The sequence below is a fragment of the Protomyctophum bolini genome (genome assembly GCF_963924005.1).
Source record: "Protomyctophum bolini genome assembly, chromosome: 6".
Classification (NCBI taxonomy): domain Eukaryota; kingdom Metazoa; phylum Chordata; class Actinopteri; order Myctophiformes; family Myctophidae; genus Protomyctophum; species Protomyctophum bolini.
This window is the reverse complement of record NC_137867.1, coordinates 43,174,783-43,195,614: the sequence shown is the minus strand read 5'-3', so window position 1 is coordinate 43,195,614 and position 20,832 is coordinate 43,174,783. Positions and strand designations below refer to the sequence as shown.

At 43.0% G+C, this 20,832-nt stretch overlaps 1 protein-coding gene across 1 annotated transcript; it reads right to left on the bottom strand.

The window, feature by feature from the left end:
• Window positions 1-6,205: 6,205 nt before the first annotated feature.
• Window positions 6,206-18,862, bottom strand: krt1-c5 (keratin, type 1, gene c5). The gene is made up of 10 exons (XM_080766313.1): window positions 18,738-18,862; window positions 17,751-18,004; window positions 17,445-17,606; window positions 16,883-16,965; window positions 14,933-15,089; window positions 13,302-13,466; window positions 12,900-13,025; window positions 10,490-10,707; window positions 9,801-9,829; window positions 6,206-8,076 (listed from the first exon to the last, which is right to left on the bottom strand). Exons 2-10 carry the CDS (start codon window positions 17,991-17,993, stop codon window positions 7,961-7,963), a joined length of 1,299 nt encoding a protein of 432 aa, XP_080622439.1. The 5' UTR covers window positions 17,994-18,004; window positions 18,738-18,862; the 3' UTR covers window positions 6,206-7,960.
• Between the last annotated feature and the right edge of the window lie 1,970 nt (window positions 18,863-20,832).

Sequence of the window (20,832 nt, the reverse complement as noted above, 5' to 3'; positions counted from 1 at the left end):
ATACCTTTCTAAACACTCATTCGCTGGTACCATCCTTCCCAACTCCTGTAGTACAGATCCACTGACCAAGAGTTTACAAGTGGAGATCACATTTCCTACCCAGGACATCAAGGGAACGATTAGAATGGGTGAATATATCAAGAATTATCCATCAGCAATCACTCACACAACATACAGTATGTGAGTGTAATGCAGTATGGTCTAACATGGCTAATTTAAAACCGTTAAGACAGCCATAACAGCCTACAGGTGGAATCTGGATTGGTGTTTGCTGAACGGACAGTAGTGCTAGAAATGGAAATGTATATACCTTACTGCACTTCCCCCTTTTACCTACCGGTACTTGCATTACATCCAAGAGGTGGAAATAAAGCTGATTTGGTAATTAATTAGTAAACAATAAATCTCAGAACTTGAGGAATGGGGGGCTCAGTTTGCACAAGTAGTATTATACATTTAAAATGCACAGTGATTGTACCTACCTCTGATCCATGGAGTCCTGTAAGTGACATAAGAGAGGGTACCAGCATGAGGGTAAAGGTGTCCTTCACCAGGGTGGTACGGCATTGGCAGTGCCAGCAGGTTCATTGTCACCTTGATACGAGTAGTTTCCTGCAGTCCACATAGTGATGATAGTGGCATCAATGATGATTCAAGATTAGACATAAACAATGTGTTTTTCTAAGCTTTACACCGACTCACCTCACAGACATAGTCCAGTGCTTTATATTTGATAGCAGAGAACCTTTTTCTGGAGACGTATCTTTCATTCTCTGACCTAAAGTAGACACACACCCTTTATTTGTAATACCCTTTCTCTTCTTCAAGTGGGCCCTGGCCAAGAAGGCAGCATATATGGCCTACTAATAGTACTAGTAACTAGTAACAACATTAAAACAAACAAATGAAAACAAGATAATATGTGAAATACTGTACATACTGTATGTAACAACAAGAGCCGTTCTAGGGCTATAAAGCATGCAGCAAAGCCACATCGAAGATATTGAAGTTATGAAGCTTAATTTATGTCTGAAATATAGCAACATTTAATAAACATTTATAAAAAAGTACCCTACATGTACATGCCATGAAAAATATTGTTATTTTATTTATTTTTATCTGAGCCCTGTCTTATGCATTTCTATTATTTCGAATTGTATGAAACTATAGGCCTACATGACATTAAGATAACTATTTACTTCACAACAAACTTGGTAGCTAACTAACGCCTACTTTATACATCGTCGTCCGGCGGTGTCGCGCGCCGAAAATAGCCAATCTACAAACTACAACACATCACCTCCGCAATGCGTGGTGAGCTGGTAGATCTGCTATTTTAGCCAAACGTTGGCCTCAATGCCACTGGCTGCATTACAAATGTTTGCTCTTGGTCTGGTGGTGGTGCTGTTATATTTTTCCCAATGAAATATATTATTTAATAAAACCTCATTGGAACAGAAGAACTAATAGGCTACAAACATATTTGAGCCGTAAGTAACTTACATGACTGTAGTTCACTCAGGTGTTACTATATTGTTTTGAAGACTGGTGTAGTGTAGACAGTGGTGGGGAGGGAGGGAGGGAGGGAGGGGCTTGGGGAGGCTGGGGTGACGGGATTACATCATCCCATTGTCCAGAAGGACGGTCACGCTGTGATTGGCTAAACGCCTATGTTATACCTCGTAGTACGACGGTGTCGCTTGCCAAATGAAGAAACTACAACAAGCTATACATTAATGTATGGTGAGTTACTTTGGGGACGCATTTTATGATTTAGCTAAATCGTCTACTACAGTATTAGATTCTAAAAGGTCATAAAAAAAAACTACTCAACATTAGCCAGGCGGCCCGGGCCCCGGCCAGGCCCATTAGCCAGGTATTTGGAAATTACATGTTATCGTCTGTCTTTCTGGCACTGGTGTGCACACAGACGACCACAAGGTGGCAATATTTTACCAAGATATTTCAGATCTGTCAGTACTAGTCAGTGAGGGAGTCAATAAACAACACTGACTGTGCCAAGTCAATTATTTCTGTCCCAGTTTAAAGTATCATATTCTATAATACAATCAAATGAGACAAATATCTGAAGGTTTAATATGATAGGATTAGAATAGGCTACACTAGGGTGACTATTACAAGTCCTGAAGACAACAGACTAGAGCAACACAGAAAAAGAAAGGACAATAAATGGATTATGTTCTGTACTGAAATTCAAAGATGGTGTGAATGAACAGAGAATGTGTGTTGTGTGTGTGTGTGTGTGTGTGTGTGTGTGTGTGTGTGTGTGTGTGTGTGTGTGTGTGTGTGTGTGTGTGTGTGTGTGTGTGTGTGTGTGTGTGTGTGTGTGTGTGTGTGTCAGTTAAAAAAAATACTTATGAATGCATTTTTAAAGGTGTAGCCCAGGGGTGCCCACACCTGTTTGACTTGAGAGCTACTTTCAAAATGACCAGCTCAACAAGATCTACCCATTATAATAGCATTGCTGAAAATGTCTTTGGAATAGCAGCGCTGGCATTACATTTAAGACAAATGCACTTGGAATGGGAAATAGAGGGGGAGAAATGGAATAGAGTTTTTTAATTTGTAATTCTACCAACAATCGGTTCGGTAGTGTCATATCCCTAATATGTATGGCATGGTGTAGTACAGTTGAGTTTTGGTTTTGCACCCCAGCCTACTGACAGGAAATATGCTGAGCTGTGTATCGGACGGTTATTCTCTTGAAACCACATGGTTTCATGGAAATCATCCACCCACATTTCTTATCTCTTTACACAACTAACAGTAATAAAACAGGGGAGTAAATTATGCCTCTCAGTCACACATCATGATGATATCAGATTATCTAATTGTGAAAGTACAACAGAGGTTAACGTTATGCGATAACCAGCATTGCTGTGTCTACCTGATATTACTTCATAAAAGATAACAAACACTTTCAGTTTCATGATATGGTGTCCTGACTCAGGAGCATCCATCCCATTTCGGTCACTGGAGGAAGACCAGGGTGTGGCAAGTGAGCTTGGTTCCAGACAAGAGCTTGATAATGGGAACTGTAATGACGATTTCCTGTATTAGCAGGTAGCTGTCAGTGGGCTGGTGTAAGTTTGGGGAGGGAGTCGAATGCTTGAGCCCAGTATATTTAGGGTACCTCTTTTTATATTGCTTGGAAGTATATTATTATATTATATTATTGAAAAAACAAACTGCAAAACAAACTGTAGAACATATGAAACACATCTATTCATACTGTACAGCAGGGGTGCCCACACTTTTTTGATTTGCGAGCAACTTCAAAATGACCACCTCAACAAGATCTACCCACCAAAAGAAGTGGTGAAAATGTATAGCAGCGCATTTGGGATGGGAAATAGAGGGGAGGAAATGGAATTAGTAGGGTTTTAAAAAATATATATAACTAACTTGATAATGCAACTGACGTCTGTGCTCAACACTCTTAACAAAGTATTGCATTGTGGGTTTGAGCTGACAGGCCCTTTTTTATGTCAATCAATCAAGTCACCGTAATTCAAGTGTCAGATGCCAATTTTTTAAATTATATTTATATATTTTATGGGCATGCCATGTGGTCTACCTGCACAGCCTTTGTGATCTACAAAAGGTAGATCACGATCTACCTTTTGGGCACCCCTGGTGTAGCCTATATGAGATCTTATTCATATGCTTTTGAGGCCTAATTCTGGTCTTATGGTTTCATGTTCTACTCGCAACCGTTCAGTTGCAAGGAGTTGCATGGCGAATCATTGGTGCGGTTTGGGCCTTAGACAACATCAAGTGATGAGTGATGATCTCCTGGAATGTTTTTACTAGGCTATTTGTTTTCTGTATCATGATAAATCTGGTCACACTTGAGTGAGGACCAGAGAGAGAACCGGAGTGGATTCACACCAACATGGGACTGTCTGCACCTAAAGAGCTCTAATGAAAGCAGCATATACTCCCTTTCTATCTCCAGACTCTCCAACATGCCACCATGTATGTACAATACCACCACTGCAACACACAGACACATAGGCCTTCTCTGTACTACTATCTGAGAGGCAAATGTTGTACATTTTACTCTTTTACTATTATTTAATAGCTTTAGTTACTAGAGCCTACAGCAATTTGATTTGATTCAATAAAAAATAAAAGATAAACATACAGTGAGTAGCCTATGGTTAATGTATTATTTTTATTTTAGGTTTCAGCACAACATTTATTAAAATCATCAGTCAAATTTAACTATATAATGTGTGAAAGTATGTGAAATTAGCCATTCTGCTTATTTGAGTACTTTTACATTTTGTACTGATACCAATACTGGCACTTAAACTCAAGTACAATTTTGAAGGCAACACTTTTACTTGGAACATAATTTCAGTATTTCCATATTGTGGTATACTTTTCAAATCTACTTCCACCACTGCGTACATACACAGAAACGCCTCGAGGTTATTGAAAATCCCCAAATGACAGCTGAGTATAGCCTGCTTAGCATAAATGGAGCTTCTCTCTCATTGAAGTGACTATCAAGTTGCACATGAGAAGCAGTGGCCAGAACAGTTTAACCTAAATGACGGAGATCAGCATGAATCAGAAAAGCTATAACACAGAAATCCTGATAGCTGTAAAGTCCTGTTTTAACACATGAACCCATATAGTGTTCCTATTGGGCAATGGGCATGTATAATAAAATATACAAACATTTGGCTAAAATAGGCAAACATTTGGTTAAAATAGCTGATTTACAGTATACAAGCTCACAGTGTTTGAGTTTGTGGATCGGCCATTTCCACTATTGACGACAACAGACAAACAGAGTAGCCAGAGAATAACAAATGTAGCCAAATGGATGGTTGATATACTGATGATATATCGTTCATACCTATTAATAGCTCATAGCATAACCAGGCCAAAGGGCCAAGAAAGACCCAAATCTTATTTGGTTTTTGGTACTTTATTTCCAATCCCTGTGCGTTACTATAGGTACTACTAGGCTACCTGTTTATTCATATTTTATTATTCTGTACAGTGAGTGAATATACGTCCGTCCGTCCATCCATCCGCCGCAAAATGGTGGTACAGTATATAGGGCTTGTTTCTTTGTGTGTGCCTCAACAGAACGGGGCGGTAGAGTATCTGCCATCTGCTTTCCGGTTGTGGTGGGCCGATCTGGGCCAAATGTCAGGGCCGAATCTTTGACCCAGTCCAGCCCTGCCATCCATCCATCCATCCATCCATGAATCCATCTACAATAGATAAGGGTCCATTTGCTTCCATTTATAAACTCTTGGAGGAGTTCCACATTGATAAATCAACACTGACACTTACTGTGTATAGCAAACAAAACAAAAACAACCAGCTGAGCTTTCGTTACCTCAAACATGATTTTCAAGTTTATTTTGTGGGACAGGCGATTTTTTTTCAGCATCAACAACTGCATTGTTATGGGGCACGACATTGGATCCTATTACCTCAAATCACAGTAACCTGCAGTGACAGGACTGCATGGACAATGGCCTGGCTTCAGACTTATCTGTCCTTTCTCTGGAGAGGGTGTGAAACGAGACACTACGTGGTCACTATGGTCACACCACCGACCCAAATATGTTGTCAAAGAAAGGTTACACTATTGTGCACTCCTTCAGTATTTAGCCACACAGAAGTGTACACATGCACGTGCACACACACACGCACAAACGCATGCACGCGCACGCACGCACGCATCGCACACACACACACACACACACACACACACACACACACACACACACACACACACACACACGTGTCATCTGAAACCAATGTATTTAGGTCACTTGCCATTATTGTAGTTTCTGTCCTCACAGTACAGATATAAAGATGCATGCATTCCCTTGCCTTCCCCTCATATTAGGTTTCTTCTCAGTCTGAAATGTACGTTTCGGTCCAAGTGCCTCAAAGGGAGCCAAACGTAATGAACAGTGCTCACTTCTGGGGTTTCATCCAAGCCAGGGTTACACTCCAAAGTTTTTGCAACGAATTTCACGGACGGATAGCCTACCGCAGAGTTGTGCTGCAGGTTCTGCTTTGTCTCACGTACAGACAGTAATAAATTACACCAACACAATACATGATTTCCCTTTTTATTGCTGCTACACCAACATTGCTGTCTCCAGTCACTGAAGAGAAATACCAGATACTGGACAGTGGAAATACATTTACTGTATACTGTAGCATTACAAATAAAACAGCATATTGAAATATTGACTTGTGTGATGATGATAATACACATTTCATAACGGTCTTAAACTTGGCACCATTCTAAATATCTGACATAAAAACATTTTTTGTAATTTGTCTGATTTCTTTAGATTCTTTGAGCTCAATTGCACCCAAAAAACCTGAAATTTTAACATTCAGTAGATTTTCTGTGGTCTGGGGTTTTCTGACTCAAACAAGTGCTCTGAATTGAGAGAAGACAGAATATGCACCCACTGCACACAAAATGAAGTGGAAACCGAGCTACACTTCCTAACCATCTGTCCATTGTACCAAGACATCAGAGACACATACTTCCCACAGATTACAACCACACACAGAGATTTTGAAAACATGACCAATGACAAAAAACTCCCATATCTGCTGGGCGAAGTACAACAATGTGCAAACACAGCAGCAAGATTTGTGAGTTGCTGTGATAGGAGAAGGATATCAAATGGAACACAACCACCCTAAAGACTAATCATTGTGTATATCCCTGCACTATACCTGCATTGAGTGACCTTGGTACATAGAATTTGATCTATTGAAGATTCTGACCTTCAAATGTCATCATTTTTGTTTTGATTGTATTGCTGTATTGTTGTTTCTGCTTTGGCAATGTAAACGTATGTTTTCTCATGCCAATAAAGCCCTTTGAATTTAATTTAATTGAATTGCCTGTGGACTGTGAAGTAAGAGTCCACAAATCCCATATATGACAATTTGCCAGCCGATATCACAGATTTTGCCTGTTTTCAACCAAGTTCAGGTTGTGTGGATGTAATTGAGGTCATAAAACCTTAAAGAAAAAAGAAATGAAAATTAATGTTGTGAAACCTTTAAATTATGTATTAACAAACAGCCAGGCAGGCATATATTCTCTACAGAAGCATGTTTGTACATTCAATTCTTGACTCATTTTCTCAGACCTCATTGTCAATGTCCTCCTGAACACAGGCCTGTGTGATTCTTGTCAAAGAGGACAATAATGACGGTAAACATCGCCTTTCTTTCACTGATATTTTAATTATAATATTTTCTTAGTGACACATTGAAAGATACAGAGCATAATGAGACTGAGGAGAGCGAATCCTAGAAACAAGTTGATCTCCGGCCACCAGAGGTATATGTGCATGGCTCGAGACTGACAGCAGAAATCCTGAGTGTTAATTGAACTCCGATAGTGTGCGGATGGATGATCGCTTGCTGGTCCCTTTTTACACCTGTACACGCTCAGATGTAAAGGATCGATAGATAACGTTCACCCACTAGATGTCGCATTTTTACAACACCTCTATTACAAATGGTTTGCTATTTCCCTGCCACCTCTATAAGGCACCAATCATGTAGTCTGCAGCATTGATGGCGGCCTTACAAGAATAGATTTTAAGGTAAAAAAAAATTACCACTTACCAAAAACAACAAACACAATGGATAAGGGCGGCCGTCACTTTACAGCTTACAGAGGTAAGCAATAACTGGTCCAGCAAAACATAACAATTTCACAATCATAACTTTTTGGGGAGCGAAAGCAATACTTTTACACCTCTTTAAAAGCTCTCCGGATGCATTATTTCCTTCTTAATTATTTGTAAATGTTTTAGCCATACTGTATTTGTTTTAAATGAACACTCTTTTTACGTTGCATCACTTATAGGATTTTCCTGTGCTGGTTGAGGGTCGTCATGCCTCCGTGGACACAGACAGGCTCTCATTTCTTACGTTCTTCGATCTCCTCCACTTCGCTGGTCTCGTCCACCACCTTGCCGTTGATCATGGTCTGAGTGACCACCTTGACGATCTTCCTAGTTCGCACTTCAGGCTCTTCTGCGAGACACAGGATAAAAATCAGGTTTATTGTCACATATCCTTTACTACTGGGTGGATATCCCCTGAACACATCCCCAAAACAGTCGGTCGGGACACATTTGTTGGTCGCGGACCCATTGTTATGGGTCCCCTTAGTTTTTGTTGTCTACATTTTGTTTTTAATTATTATTATTTAAAAACATTCCCAAAAAAGCAACACATTTTTTTTAATTAAATTAAAATAATTATCAAAGAAATTCCATAAATTAGTACAAATATTGAAGAAGTAGTGAAAATAGCCGATATACAAGCTCACAACGCGGCATGAAGCAACGTGTTGTGAGCTTGTAGATCTGCTATTTTCACAAGTTTGGTTCCTGGGCGAATATCTAATTTCTGTTTTGGGTCACAGGCTAAAAGGTTTGGTAACCACTGCGATAACACATTAAGACATGAGGCCGATTCTACATTCTAAACCAGTAGTTCTCAAACTTTTTCGTAATTCAAAATGATTCAACATTTTCCAAACACTTTCCAGATTTTTCAAAAATATTGAAAAATAGCAGATGCACAAGTTTGCAACATGGCACGAAGTGTGTACTGTATATCTCTATATTTTTGAATATCCAACAAAATGGGCTAAATGATTTAGTTAGGAACCAAAGAGACCCTTATACAGGTCAGCAACTCTAAGAGTGTACAAATATTACCAAATATTTGGTTCCATCATTACAGAGTTAAAGTAAATTTACATTGTAGATAAATGTATGTGGCCGAATGCATATCAAACTGGGGGTGCTTAAATCAGTTGAGAACTACAGTAAACTGTTATAATCTGATCGCCCCTGGCTGTGTACTTGTACATGAGACACAGTGTACTTGATATGTATTGTGTCACAGTGTACTTGTTATGTATTGTGTACTGCCTGAACTGTAACTAGCATACTTTAATAGTTAGGCTACGATTAGCCTCGGAAACCCAGACGTTTTTATTTCCAGGGAGGAAAAAAAAAGTCTGTGTCCGAGTCCACTTCAATTCGGCATAGAGTAGCGCAAACGTCGATCACTCTCTGCTGATTTCGGATTGTCTGCATCTTTGTTAAATTGACGCACACACGCACACATGTACACACACACACACACACACACACACACACACACACACACACACTCCTCTCTCTCTCTGTCGCTCTAATTAATCAGTCTCATGTCGCGCAGCTGTGTCTAGATTCTCCCGGCGGATCCGGCCGGGAGCTACCTATGCCATAGAAAGCATAGGTGGATCCCAGGCTAGGCTACGATAGACATCTCGGTGACAGCAAGGTCAGCCTTGCTGCAGTAGGCACGTTATTATGTCTTGTGGTCACGTCATTATGATCCAGCTCTACAATGTTGAATGAAGAAATAGGTTACACTGTAGTACAGTACATCATGGCAGGGTACAGTACAATGGTAATATAATGGAGCTGGAAAGGACAATAATGACTAAGCCAGCTGAGATGAAAAGAAACAGGGCATGTCTTTGTGATACTGCTGGACTGACCCGAGGGGAACTACTAGCGGGCACCTATTCATTCCAAATGGAATTTTGGCCATTGTAATAAAGTGATACCATTCTGAAGTTCAGTATTCTCCACGTGAGGAAAGCTGTATTGAGCACATTCTAGTGTGACATGAATACTCGGGTTTGGTCCTTCTTTCATGACATTTCTTTGATCCTTTCGGCAGGTGGTATAACTTACTTTTAGGAGGCGGAGGGACTTCTTTAATCCTGCAGGTCAAAACACAACACAACAGTTTTAATTTCAAGAGATGCACGAGAAAGCACAAATCGAATTCCTTTCCACCTTTTTCTGTTTTTAGGTGTTTTTTTAATTTGAGCTTATTGAATGCTTGGATGCCATTTATTTAATGAATGCTTTGATATACGGAACGAACAGACAGACAGACAGACAGACAGACAGACAGACACAGACAGACAGACACACAACTGCTCTATATTTTGATTGTAATCCTTGCTATAGAATGTTTGTTCAGTGACAGGGGTCTCCTCTCAGCTCTTTAGCAAACTAATTCTATCCAAACAGGAGAGAGAATCCCATTAAGATCATTTATCAGCTTGATGAGTTCTCTCTTCTGATTGGATACGATTGGTATCCCGACCTGAAAATGTAAAACGTATACACAGCAATGATTCCTGTCAGAAACTATATTTAACACTTGTTTTAACAAGCAAATATCACTTACATACTACCCACTTTAACCTTTAAATCCTTGTATTTCATGTTAAATGATGATGACTGAAATTCCTTCTTAGCAATAACCCATTGAAATGTGTAGCATCTCGTCTCGCGAGGAAATGTCGGGTAAATCTGTATCGGTTTTTCAAAACGCTGCCTTATGCGAGGAGCGAGCCGGGGGGGCCACTTACACTTCCTCTCCCTCCAGCAGCCTCCTGTAGGTGGCGATCTCCATCTCCAGGTTCTGCTTGATGCGCAGCAGCTGCTCGTAGTCCGTCTTGTTGCGCTGCATGTCCAGGCGCAGCTGAGAGAGCTCGTCCTCCAGCTGTGTCAGCGAGGCCTGCAGGCGCTCCATCTCCACCGCATACTTATGGGCCGTCTCCCCCAGGTTACCCTCCAGCACCCCCACCTGGAGGCAACATTATCACTCAGAGAGGTGTGGGGGGGTAGTACCGTACTCACATTTTCTTACATTTAGGCCTGACGTCGAAATAAATAAAAACGTTCGCTCTGAAAGAATATAATTATATTCAAAGATTTGTGCCGCATTTTTACGATTTTTCAAAAATAGCTAAAGTATAACATAATGCTTAGTTAAAACACCAAAAGGGGTACCCGCCCAGAATGGGTTAAGTAAAGGTATCAGTATCTTCATATTATATGGAGATGGCCATATATGGTGGCGTGACGTGTCACGAGGCGTGATGTCATGAGGCGTGACCATATATGGAGGCGTTAAGGGTCTCCATGACGTCACGTGATGTCACGATGTCAGATCCATATATGGAGATCTAAGGGATCTGCATGATGTCAAGTCAACCATATATGGTAGTGTGACGGACACGAGACGCAGGATTTCATCGTAAATGTGACCTTCGGTCGCAACAATACTGCAAGAGTAGAAATACTCTGTACAGCGTGCTGTGATTGGCCAGTGCATTTGTGCAAGAACGCGCTGTGATTGGCCAGTAGCCACTTTGAGTGGCAGTGGGACAAACGCTCTCACCAGAACATGATTTGAACTTGAACGGCCCTGACGGCGGGCCTCCGTCGCGGTCAGAAGAGGCACTTCCGCTTTGGCAACAGAAGCGGGCGTAGTTACAAGCACAAGCCCTATAGACAAATCCACAGAGGGTTGCCTGGGTGCAGCCATTACTGAGGTGCCCCTTTTGTGCCCATATATGGAGCTGAGTGATTTGTTTGTGATTGATGCAACACACTCCATATTTGGACGTATAGCTGCTTTGGGGACTCCTTATATGGTTATGCGGGACAGACACACACACAGACATGATCTGCTAGGTCTCATAGTTAGTGCTCACTGCGTTCGCAATTATAGAGCCCTGAGGGACACCGGTCAGCAAAGTATATATGGTTAAGTGGTTAAAGGTATAGTCCCACCAATCAAATGAAATTAACAATAGATAATGAGTGTTGGTTTGGTAATTTACTGCAAACAAAGGAAAGTTCCAAATAGTATTATTGTTCCATCGTGTACTGTATATATACTTTAAAATAGCTATATGTTCAAAAGCCGTATGGGTTTTGATTTTATGGTGCAATTTAGCAATTAGGTGGACATGATCCTGCAGTCAAATCATACTGTACACACACCAATACCAATACCACGTCTGGAAAACATTATAGCCCATTAAGTTAACAGATGAGTCATCAGTGTTCAAACAAGCATCAATATATGACTGTGGCATGTTAAACGTTGTTCAAAGGTCTTTTCAGCTATACGTAAAATGGCTCTGTGGGTGTGTTTACTCATAGATCTCATAGCGTTTACCACCTGCACATACCTCACCACCTGACCAGCCAGGGCCCCGGAGGGCCTGTCTGTCAGTGCCAGGATATCTTTGGTCTTAATTAACGATCAGGCGGGGGAAATGAACCGTGGGATATTTTGGTCTCCGTCCAAAGCCGCGCGGGTTCTACGGCACGATGTGCTCGCACACGTTCCGCAGTGACACGGACAAAACGTCTGCTTGTTTAACTCGGGGGCTCTGTCGCATTGACTGATTATAGGAAGAGAATGGAGCCGCTCGCTGTGTACATTGTATCACAATTAACCCAGACCGATGTTGACAAAGAGAAAGCAGCTGTCTCCTGTAGATATAGGCCTGTCAAAGTGTGCGGCATGCAGAGGGGACAGGCCAGGGTGAGGAAAGGGTGAATTGGGGGTGCTATAGGCAGGGGCTCCAAGGCAGTAGTATATATTTATCAGTAGATGAGGAGGCCTACTTACAGTGTAGTGTGAGTCTATGAGCAGGGTATACATGTAAATCAATGTTTGATTTGACTGGTAGTAGTTGTGTCCAAAGAAAGACGTGCCTCGACTCTGAAGTCCTCTATACAGCGCCCTGTGTCTGTGTCTGTGTGTGTGTGTGTGTGTGTGTGTGTGTGTGTGTGTGTGTGTGTGTGTGTGCGTGCGTGCGTGCATGCGTGCGTGTGTGCGTGCGTGCATGCGTGTGTGTTGTGTGTTGAACTTGTGTGTGCGTGTGTGTGTGTGTGTGTGTGTGTGTGCGCGTGTGTGCATGCGTGTGTGTTGTGTGTTGAACTTGTGTGTGCGTGTGTGTGTGTGTGTGTGTACAGTACCTGCTTGCGCAGGTTGTCCAGCTCAACCTCCAGAGCCTGCAGGAAACGGCGCTTCTCATGGAGCTCGCCCTGGGCGCAGCGCAGCGCATCGTTGCTGTCCTTGACCTCCGACTGTATTGTCTCCAGCTGCACAGTGCACGCACACACACACACACACACACACACACACACACACACACACACACACGTTATATCTACTATACTTACAGTCTGTCACGTGTAGGTGAGGTAAGAACCGAAACGCAGGACAGCCAGGCATGGGTTCCATTTTGACACACACCGTGACACAGTCATTTGACTAATATTGTTTTAAAAAACACAATCACAGAAACACACACACACACAATAAGTCACCTCCGGGGCGAGGAGGGAGATTAGCCCGTGGACGAGTGACTCACTCACCTTCTTCATGTACCAGACCTCGGCCTCCTCCTTGTTCTTGCGCGTGATGCCCTCGTACTGGACCCTCAGCTCGGCCATGATGGCCCCCAGGTCAGGGCCCTGGGTCGCGTCCACCTCCACGCTCACCTGCTCGTTGCTCAGGCGCGACCTCAGGGATGACTTTTCCTGCACAGGCAGGGCAGAGAGGAGGAAGAATGCAGCGTATGAACATGGCACCTTTGGACACAGATCTGTATAGATCAGAAACATCGGCAGCCCTGTCCCGTGTCATTTCTCTCTTTGGCGTTCGTCCCGGGACCATTTCTCTGCCTAAATATCAATCAGACTTTGTTGCTTTTGTGACTCTTATGGCAAGACGTCTGTCCATCCATGACATGCAGCTGTCCTTCAGAACTTTAGTGAGGATTCTAAACTCTCTGTAACTCAGAGGAGGATTTTACAGTATAGATCGGGGTCTATACTGCATGTGTATATAGGCCTATAAAGGTATCCAAAGGGGGTCTGTGGCCTATAAGGCATATCGAACCTTGAAATCAAAAAGGTTGAGAATCACTGCTCTGAGCAATAGTCTGAGCTGAGCTCTTTTGGAACTTGGACACGTTCAAGTACGAAAAGGTACCCGTTAGTAAACCTGATACAAGGTACTGTTAATGGAAAGGCAGCAAAAACAGGGCAGAGCTACTGTATGGCGTGACAAGCAGGGACTATGTAATTGAAAAACACCATTAGATGCCCATGCAGGCAGTGAGACACATGCAGACCACGCCTGGATGTCATGTATACACTTTCCTGCGTGTGTGTGTGTGTGTGTGTGTGTGTGTGTGTGTGTGTGTGTGCGCGCATGCATGCATCTGTGTACACATACACAAGCACATGAACACATGCACATGCACACGCAAGCACGCACACACACACACACACACACACACACACACACACACACTCACTCACGTGCATGTGTGCATGGGAGTGCATGTAGATGTTATCACGGTATCTATACAGGCACAATGCCTCCAGAGAGGAGGGTGTGGCAAGTATACCTATGTTATCATATTTCAGATCCTGAAAGCAGCTTTCCCCTCTGACCTCACAGAGAGAAATCACAAAGACAACAGACACAGGCGGAGGCCTGTGTCAGCCTATTGTCTCAGCCAAGGGTGGCAATGGGCCACCTGGGAACCCAATAAGTCCCCACAATTCGATCCCTACTCTTCTCCATGGCTTCATGTGGAAGTGTCCCTATAAAGAAACTGAACCAACTATAACTGCTGCTCCCCAAGCGTGCGCGACGATGAGTGAGTTTGTGCGCTTGTAGATCAGCTATTTTTGGATTGTATTGTATTACATATATATTATGGGCTTCAATGTAATCTAATACACAAGCACTGGAGTGCAACGCGATCTCGGGGGCAACGAATATCACTAATGTCAATGTGTGTGTGTGTGTGTGTATCATAGGTGTGTAGATGTGGCGTTCAAATGCGTCCAATATACGTAAATTCTTCACCCAGAACACTTCCCCTCTCCCGGGACGATGGCTGACAACGTGTGAGGTGATTAGGCTGATGTGCAAAGCGTCATTGATCACATTTTGACGTGACCTCTGCTCGGGGGGGGGGGGGGCATCTCACCTCGTCGTGATTCTTCTTGAGGAAGTAGAGCTCCTCCTTCAGGCTGTCCAGGTCTCCGCGGAGGGTGGCGATGATCTGGTCGTGGTCGGACTTGGCCCTCTTCAGAGACTGGCAGTCCCTCTCCACGGACTGGCACAGAGTGGCCTCGGCCTCCCACCTGTAGACATAATAATAATGATACAGCCCCACGCTCAGTGGTGGAAAAAGGACTCAAAGAAATTGCCTTACTTAAGGTATCAATACTACAACAATGTAACTATACTCCATTGCAAGTAATACAAAATATTTTGGAAAATAGCAGATCTACAAGCCCACAATGCGTCACATCGCGATGCATTGCAAGCTTTTTTTTGGTCAAAATTTGTCAATTTTCAAATGGCCGAAATGTATATAGAGCAGCTGAAGTGGTTAATGAATGCTTTGTAATAATAATTAAAATCTTTAAGTTTTCAAATAAGTGTAGTAAAAGTAAAAGTATAAAATCTTTGCCTCTGAGATGTAGAGTAGAGTAGAAGTAAAAGTGCTGGAAATTGGAATTACTCAAGTAAAGTACAAAGACCTAAAACTAAATACAGTACTTAAGTAAATGTATAGTGATGATACTGAGTGAGTGTATCACAAAGTACAGTACATCACTAACACCCTACTGTCTTGAGAGAGACTTCAAAAGCTTCCACCCAAAGCCTGATTTGCACATGGACGGAAGACGGTTTTCGAGGAGCCGAAAGCAACCAACCAAGTCTACAAGCTCACAACACAATGTGAGCTTGTAGATATTACAGGACATTACAGACTGAACAAGCTCTGCAAACTATTCAGCAGAAAATCAAGCGGATGTCTCACCTCCCCCACTTCCATTCCACCTTTGCAGGCACGTAAATGAGTCCTGTACACTCGAAACTAAATCATTTGAAGCCTATTCTGCTTAGCAGAACTGGAAATTCAAATATGTTTAAAATATGAGGCGGAATTTCAGATGGTATACATTCAAAGATTGTTGAAGAGTTGTCTTCTTGGGAGGCCTTTTGTTGCACTGTTGTTTTTGTCCAGTTGCTTGAATGTTTAATGGACCACAATAGAAACAAGCCGTTCAGCCTCAGGCATTTAGTGTCATCTATTTGCCTGCACCTTTATACATCACTAATACCTTTATACATCACTATCACCTTTATACATCACTAACACCCGATCAGGCATTGTGTGCATGATGGCTGCACCATGCACAGGTGCACATGGGCCGTGCACACGTTACGTTGCCACTACTGCTACACAGCGAGATCTGTGTTAATTTAACTTAACACAGGGGTTAGGCTATAGGATTAGCCTATGGTGTAAAATTAAATTAAGAGGGTTTCTGCTCTTGCTGTTATGTGTTGTTTTTATATGCGTTTTGTTTTCTTTAGTCATTCATGATGTTAACGTGTCTTATTGTGATTTTTTGTCTTTAATAAAAAACATTTGATAACAAAAAAAAGAGGGTTTCTGCTCTGTGAGCTACAGTACGCTTCTCTGCAACCTACCACGGAAGACGGATATATCACATCAACATGTGAAAAAAGATGAGAGTGTGTGCGTGCGTGCGTGCGTGTGTGTGCGTGCGTGATGTGTGTGTGGGGGTGGGGGGGGTGGGAGGTCCGTTCTAGCATCTCTACTTCATCTTGCCAACTGTCTGTATTGGGCATAGCCATACTTTAGAAATGGATGATGTGCCCTTGACCTAAGTGATCTATCATGTCCCAATGCTCACTAACGCTACAGCCACAAGCACGCCCACCCCCCCACCCCCACCCCACCCCACCCCCCAGAGCAGCGCCGTGGGAACGAGGCTCGTATTTCGCTAAGCTGACAGACAAGTCATTTACTGTTGGTGCCCCTCTGCGGTCTGACGCTCCCGTGCGAACAGTCGCAGGCAGGTTACAAGAGAAAGACCCTCCGTGCAGTGACACTCACTTGACCCTGAAGTCGTCGGCAGCCAGCTTGGCGTTGTCGATCTCCAGCATGATGCGAGCGTTCTCCAGGGTCTTCTTCCTCACCTGCGCGAGAGAGAGAGAGAGAGAGAGAGAGAGAGAGGGGGGGGCATTGTTTGTCGGAACTTGAATATGGGTCACATTTTTGCTTAAATATCTGGGTTTCCAAGGCTACATTTTTGCAGAATGGCGAAACTATATCAGGTTTCGTAGTGGATCATATAGCGTATTGTAAGTTGTTTATATAGGAACAAAGGGGAAGGGGATTGTGGACGGAGTCCGGCGGATATCTTTGTCTTTTTGTCACACACAAAAGCTAAGGAAAAAAGCTTTCATCTGAGCGCTGACGTTGATGACGTACGTCACGGAAAGGGGGCATTTACTGCTGCCAGTGGGATGGGAAAATGCTTTTACAGCTTATGGCTGCTCAGATGGCTCCGAGTTGGGGCTTAAGTATGTCGCTACTATGGGACACTTTAGATGTGCAGACCAGGCAGGGGGGAATCGGTCACCACCACCCACGCCACCATCTCCTTAGCACTGACCTCCTGTCCAATGGCGTGCGCCTGGGCCATCAGGCCGTCGATGTCGTGGCCCTTGGGAACCTTCTCCAACATCAGCTGCTTAATCCTCAGCTCCAGCTCGGCGTTGGACTTCTCCAGCGTGCGCACCTTTTCCAGATAGGTGGCTAGCCGGTCGTTCAGGCCCTGCATGCATGCAGGGAAACAAAATGCAAAACTTCAGTAACAACGGCAGAAAATATTGTGATTCTTTGCCGATACCGATTTAACCGAAGTAGATATCGGCCGATACCGACACGATGAATGATATAAATCACCATACATCCCTACCTGCATGGTCTCCTTGTCACTGGCCCCCATGCTGAAGCCATTCACGCCGGACAGGCTGGAGCCCAGCAGGTTGAGCCCGTTGCCCACGGACAGGGAGCGCGACAGAGACAGGCCGCCGCTGATGGACGCCAGCGAGGAGACGGGTGGCTTGGAGCGGACGCTGCGTCCACTGTCCCTCAGGGACATGGTGGAGAAGGACGGCTGGCGCACCGAGTAGCTGCGCACGGAGACAGTGGAGGCCATGTTGTCCAGCGCTGCAGGACAGGTGGAATGGAAGTCTCATTGTAGGGGGCGTACAGTCTGTACAAGTCCTCAGTGTTCACTGTTGTAACTTGGAGAAATCGCTTACATGAAAAGCCGTATTAGGGCTTATGGAAAATGCATTTATATACACTATCGATTTGTGATATGAGACTAGATATCGTCCTAGGTTTGGTATATAATGTGATGATATGGCATACTTGTCTATTGCCTTATTTTGTACTTGATGATATTATCGTCCCAATATCGATGTTGAGATATTTGGTCGAATATATTCGAGATATTTAGCCCTGATCTGTTGGGCTCATTGTGTCAGTGAGATGAGGAATATGTAATATGCAACTAACACAGTGTTCATTTATCCATTAGTAACTCCATTAAATTAACAGTCACTGTGGATGTAATAATGAGTCATGCAACTGTACAGTACAGTATATGTCAATAGAAAAACAAGCGCCATGCACAGCCGTCAGATTCTAACTCTGATAATGACAAAAGCACAAGCATTGTGCAAATAAAGGCTCTGCTTTCTTTGTCTTTATCTCCCATTGTACATGACTGAAAAGAGTGTGCCAAAGAAAGACAATTATTGTAAAAACTTTAAATTAGCCTTTTCCTGTGTAATCAAGCAGAAAAAGACTATAGTATAGAAATTACACAACACAGATGAGCAGCTTTTGACAAATCAATACAAGAGCAAATAAAGTGAAGCATTCTGTAACTCACGTGAAGGCTTTGCTCTGGGTTTCTGCGGTGAAGTCTCTGTTAGTTAGTTTGACCCTGATGTAAGTGACTGCTTACTGTCACTGGACCAGGTTTCACAGGTGAACTGGCTTGTGGGACTGACTGCCTCTACAGGCAAGGTGGAGCCACCGGCAGTGTGTCCAATCAAACCTCACCCACAACACGACAGGCGGACGCTATGGGACACCCACAAGCAGTGATGGAAAGTATATTCAAGTACTAATACTTAACCCTCTAGTAAAATGGCCCTGAGTTACAACTGTAATTGGTTAGCTCTTTTTTTCCCACTGAATATCATTGCCAAAAAAAAGGCATTGTGAGCTTTCAGATCTGCTATTTTTGGCTAATGATATAGGGATGTTGGGGCTCAAGTGGTTAAGTCCAATTTTGAGGTAGATTTACTTAAAATATCATCCGCACCTTTACCAGCTGCAACACTAAAATGAACATGCATTGTTGCTAATTACAATCCAGTATGATTGTGAAGTCTACACTGAAGCTGTTATTCTTTTACGTAAGTAAAGATCTGAGTAATTGTTCCACCACTGCCCACAAGCCAGGTGAACATTTTAAGTTTAAATACTGTAGATATACTTATACTGTGTGTTTATTGTGTGTCTTATATTGACATTTTGTCATTATCTTACACATGAGAAATGCATGGTTTGTTTTTCGACCCCTTCAAGTAGGGGTTTGAGTTTGAGTTTGAGTATTTAATTTAAATGAAATGCAAGAATCAAATGAATTGTAAACGTTGCACTGTGTGGCTGCCTGAGAGTCACCAGTTCCTTATTCCTCTCTGTAAAAACTATGATTTATACTTTGCCGTGAGACGGTGAAATCAGCTGTTCTACAAGCTCACAATAATCGCAACGCATTGTGAGCTTGTAGAAGGGCAATTTTCAGAGGCTATTAATCAAAGCGTTGCATTGTGAAGATTGAAGTAGTGCAACAAGCCTGCGCGCCATGCAGCCAGCGCAGTAAATCATTAGCACCCAGGTGTACAACAACAACAACAAACGGATCAGGGACACTTGGGTGACACACTTTATACTATAGGGACATCCACACAGTGACATGGACTTCCTCCAGCCTGTGTTTGACCTGCTTGGCTTGCGGTCTGTCCGGCACAGCTGGGTGGAAACTGGCCCGTCGTATGGTTCACTCCACAACAGTGCTCCCATTGAAGGGGGACACAATGCCGGAGCAACGTGAGAATCCAGCCCCACCTGCATGGGGATGGTACTGGAACGGTGGGATGGGGCCACGCTGGAGGAAGCATGGGGACAATGGAGAGAGAGAGAGTGAAAAGAAAGGAAAAACCCCTGAGAATAAATGGAGGGTGTGGGCTGGGTTGTTTACACTACACACACACACACACACACACACACACACATGCACACACACACACACACACACACACACACACACACACACACACCCACTGATTTTGTGCATACCTACCCAATGTTTCTCTACCGATACTTATGCTGTTTATTGTTAATATAATATTCTGAACCTTAGGTGATAAAAGATACTTTATATCATGCAATTTAATTACTTTCTTCATGAAAACAACAAGGTTTTGTTCATTTGGAGAATAATACATCCCCCAGGCTGACCAAACAAAAACAATGACCTGGTTAAGTAGCATGGTCCTCAGCACACACACACACACACACACACACACACACACTCTGCCTTGAGGCCTTAAGTGATCAAATCGAGACAATAATTAAACAATCAAAACAGATTTGATTTCAGGGTTGCAATTCGGTTACATTCCTAGGGCTTGTATCCTATTCAGTATTGAAAGATAACAATCACACAGCTTGTAATGTGAATACCTACACAGTGCATGCGGGTCCGCAGTTGCTATCCACTTATCCAGTATGCTCATTGTTTACCAGGCCTGAATTCATCTTCAGCCACGAGGATGCAGCATCACCTTCTGGGGAAAAGGAGCTACTGCATAGTATAGACTAGATTAGCTCCTTTTCAACTTTATTTCATGGAGAGACCAAACAAAAAGCCATTTACAGTACAGTGACAGATGGACTGCAGTGAGAAAGAATCA

Bases quoted from the DNA above. Each gene is read 5' to 3' on its own strand.
- krt1-c5 (XM_080766313.1), bottom strand. From the start codon at position 17,993: ATGGCCTCCACTGTCTCCGTGCGCAGCTACTCGGTGCGCCAGCCGTCC. The intron at 15,090-16,882 runs GTGAGTGTCACT...TTATGTCTACAG, and splicing joins GCCGACGACTTCAGGGTCAA to GTGGGAGGCCGAGGCCACTC. The intron at 9,830-10,489 runs GTAAGTGGCCCC...TTTGACCTGCAG, and splicing joins CTGCTGGAGGGAGAGGAAGT to GATTAAAGAAGTCCCTCCGC.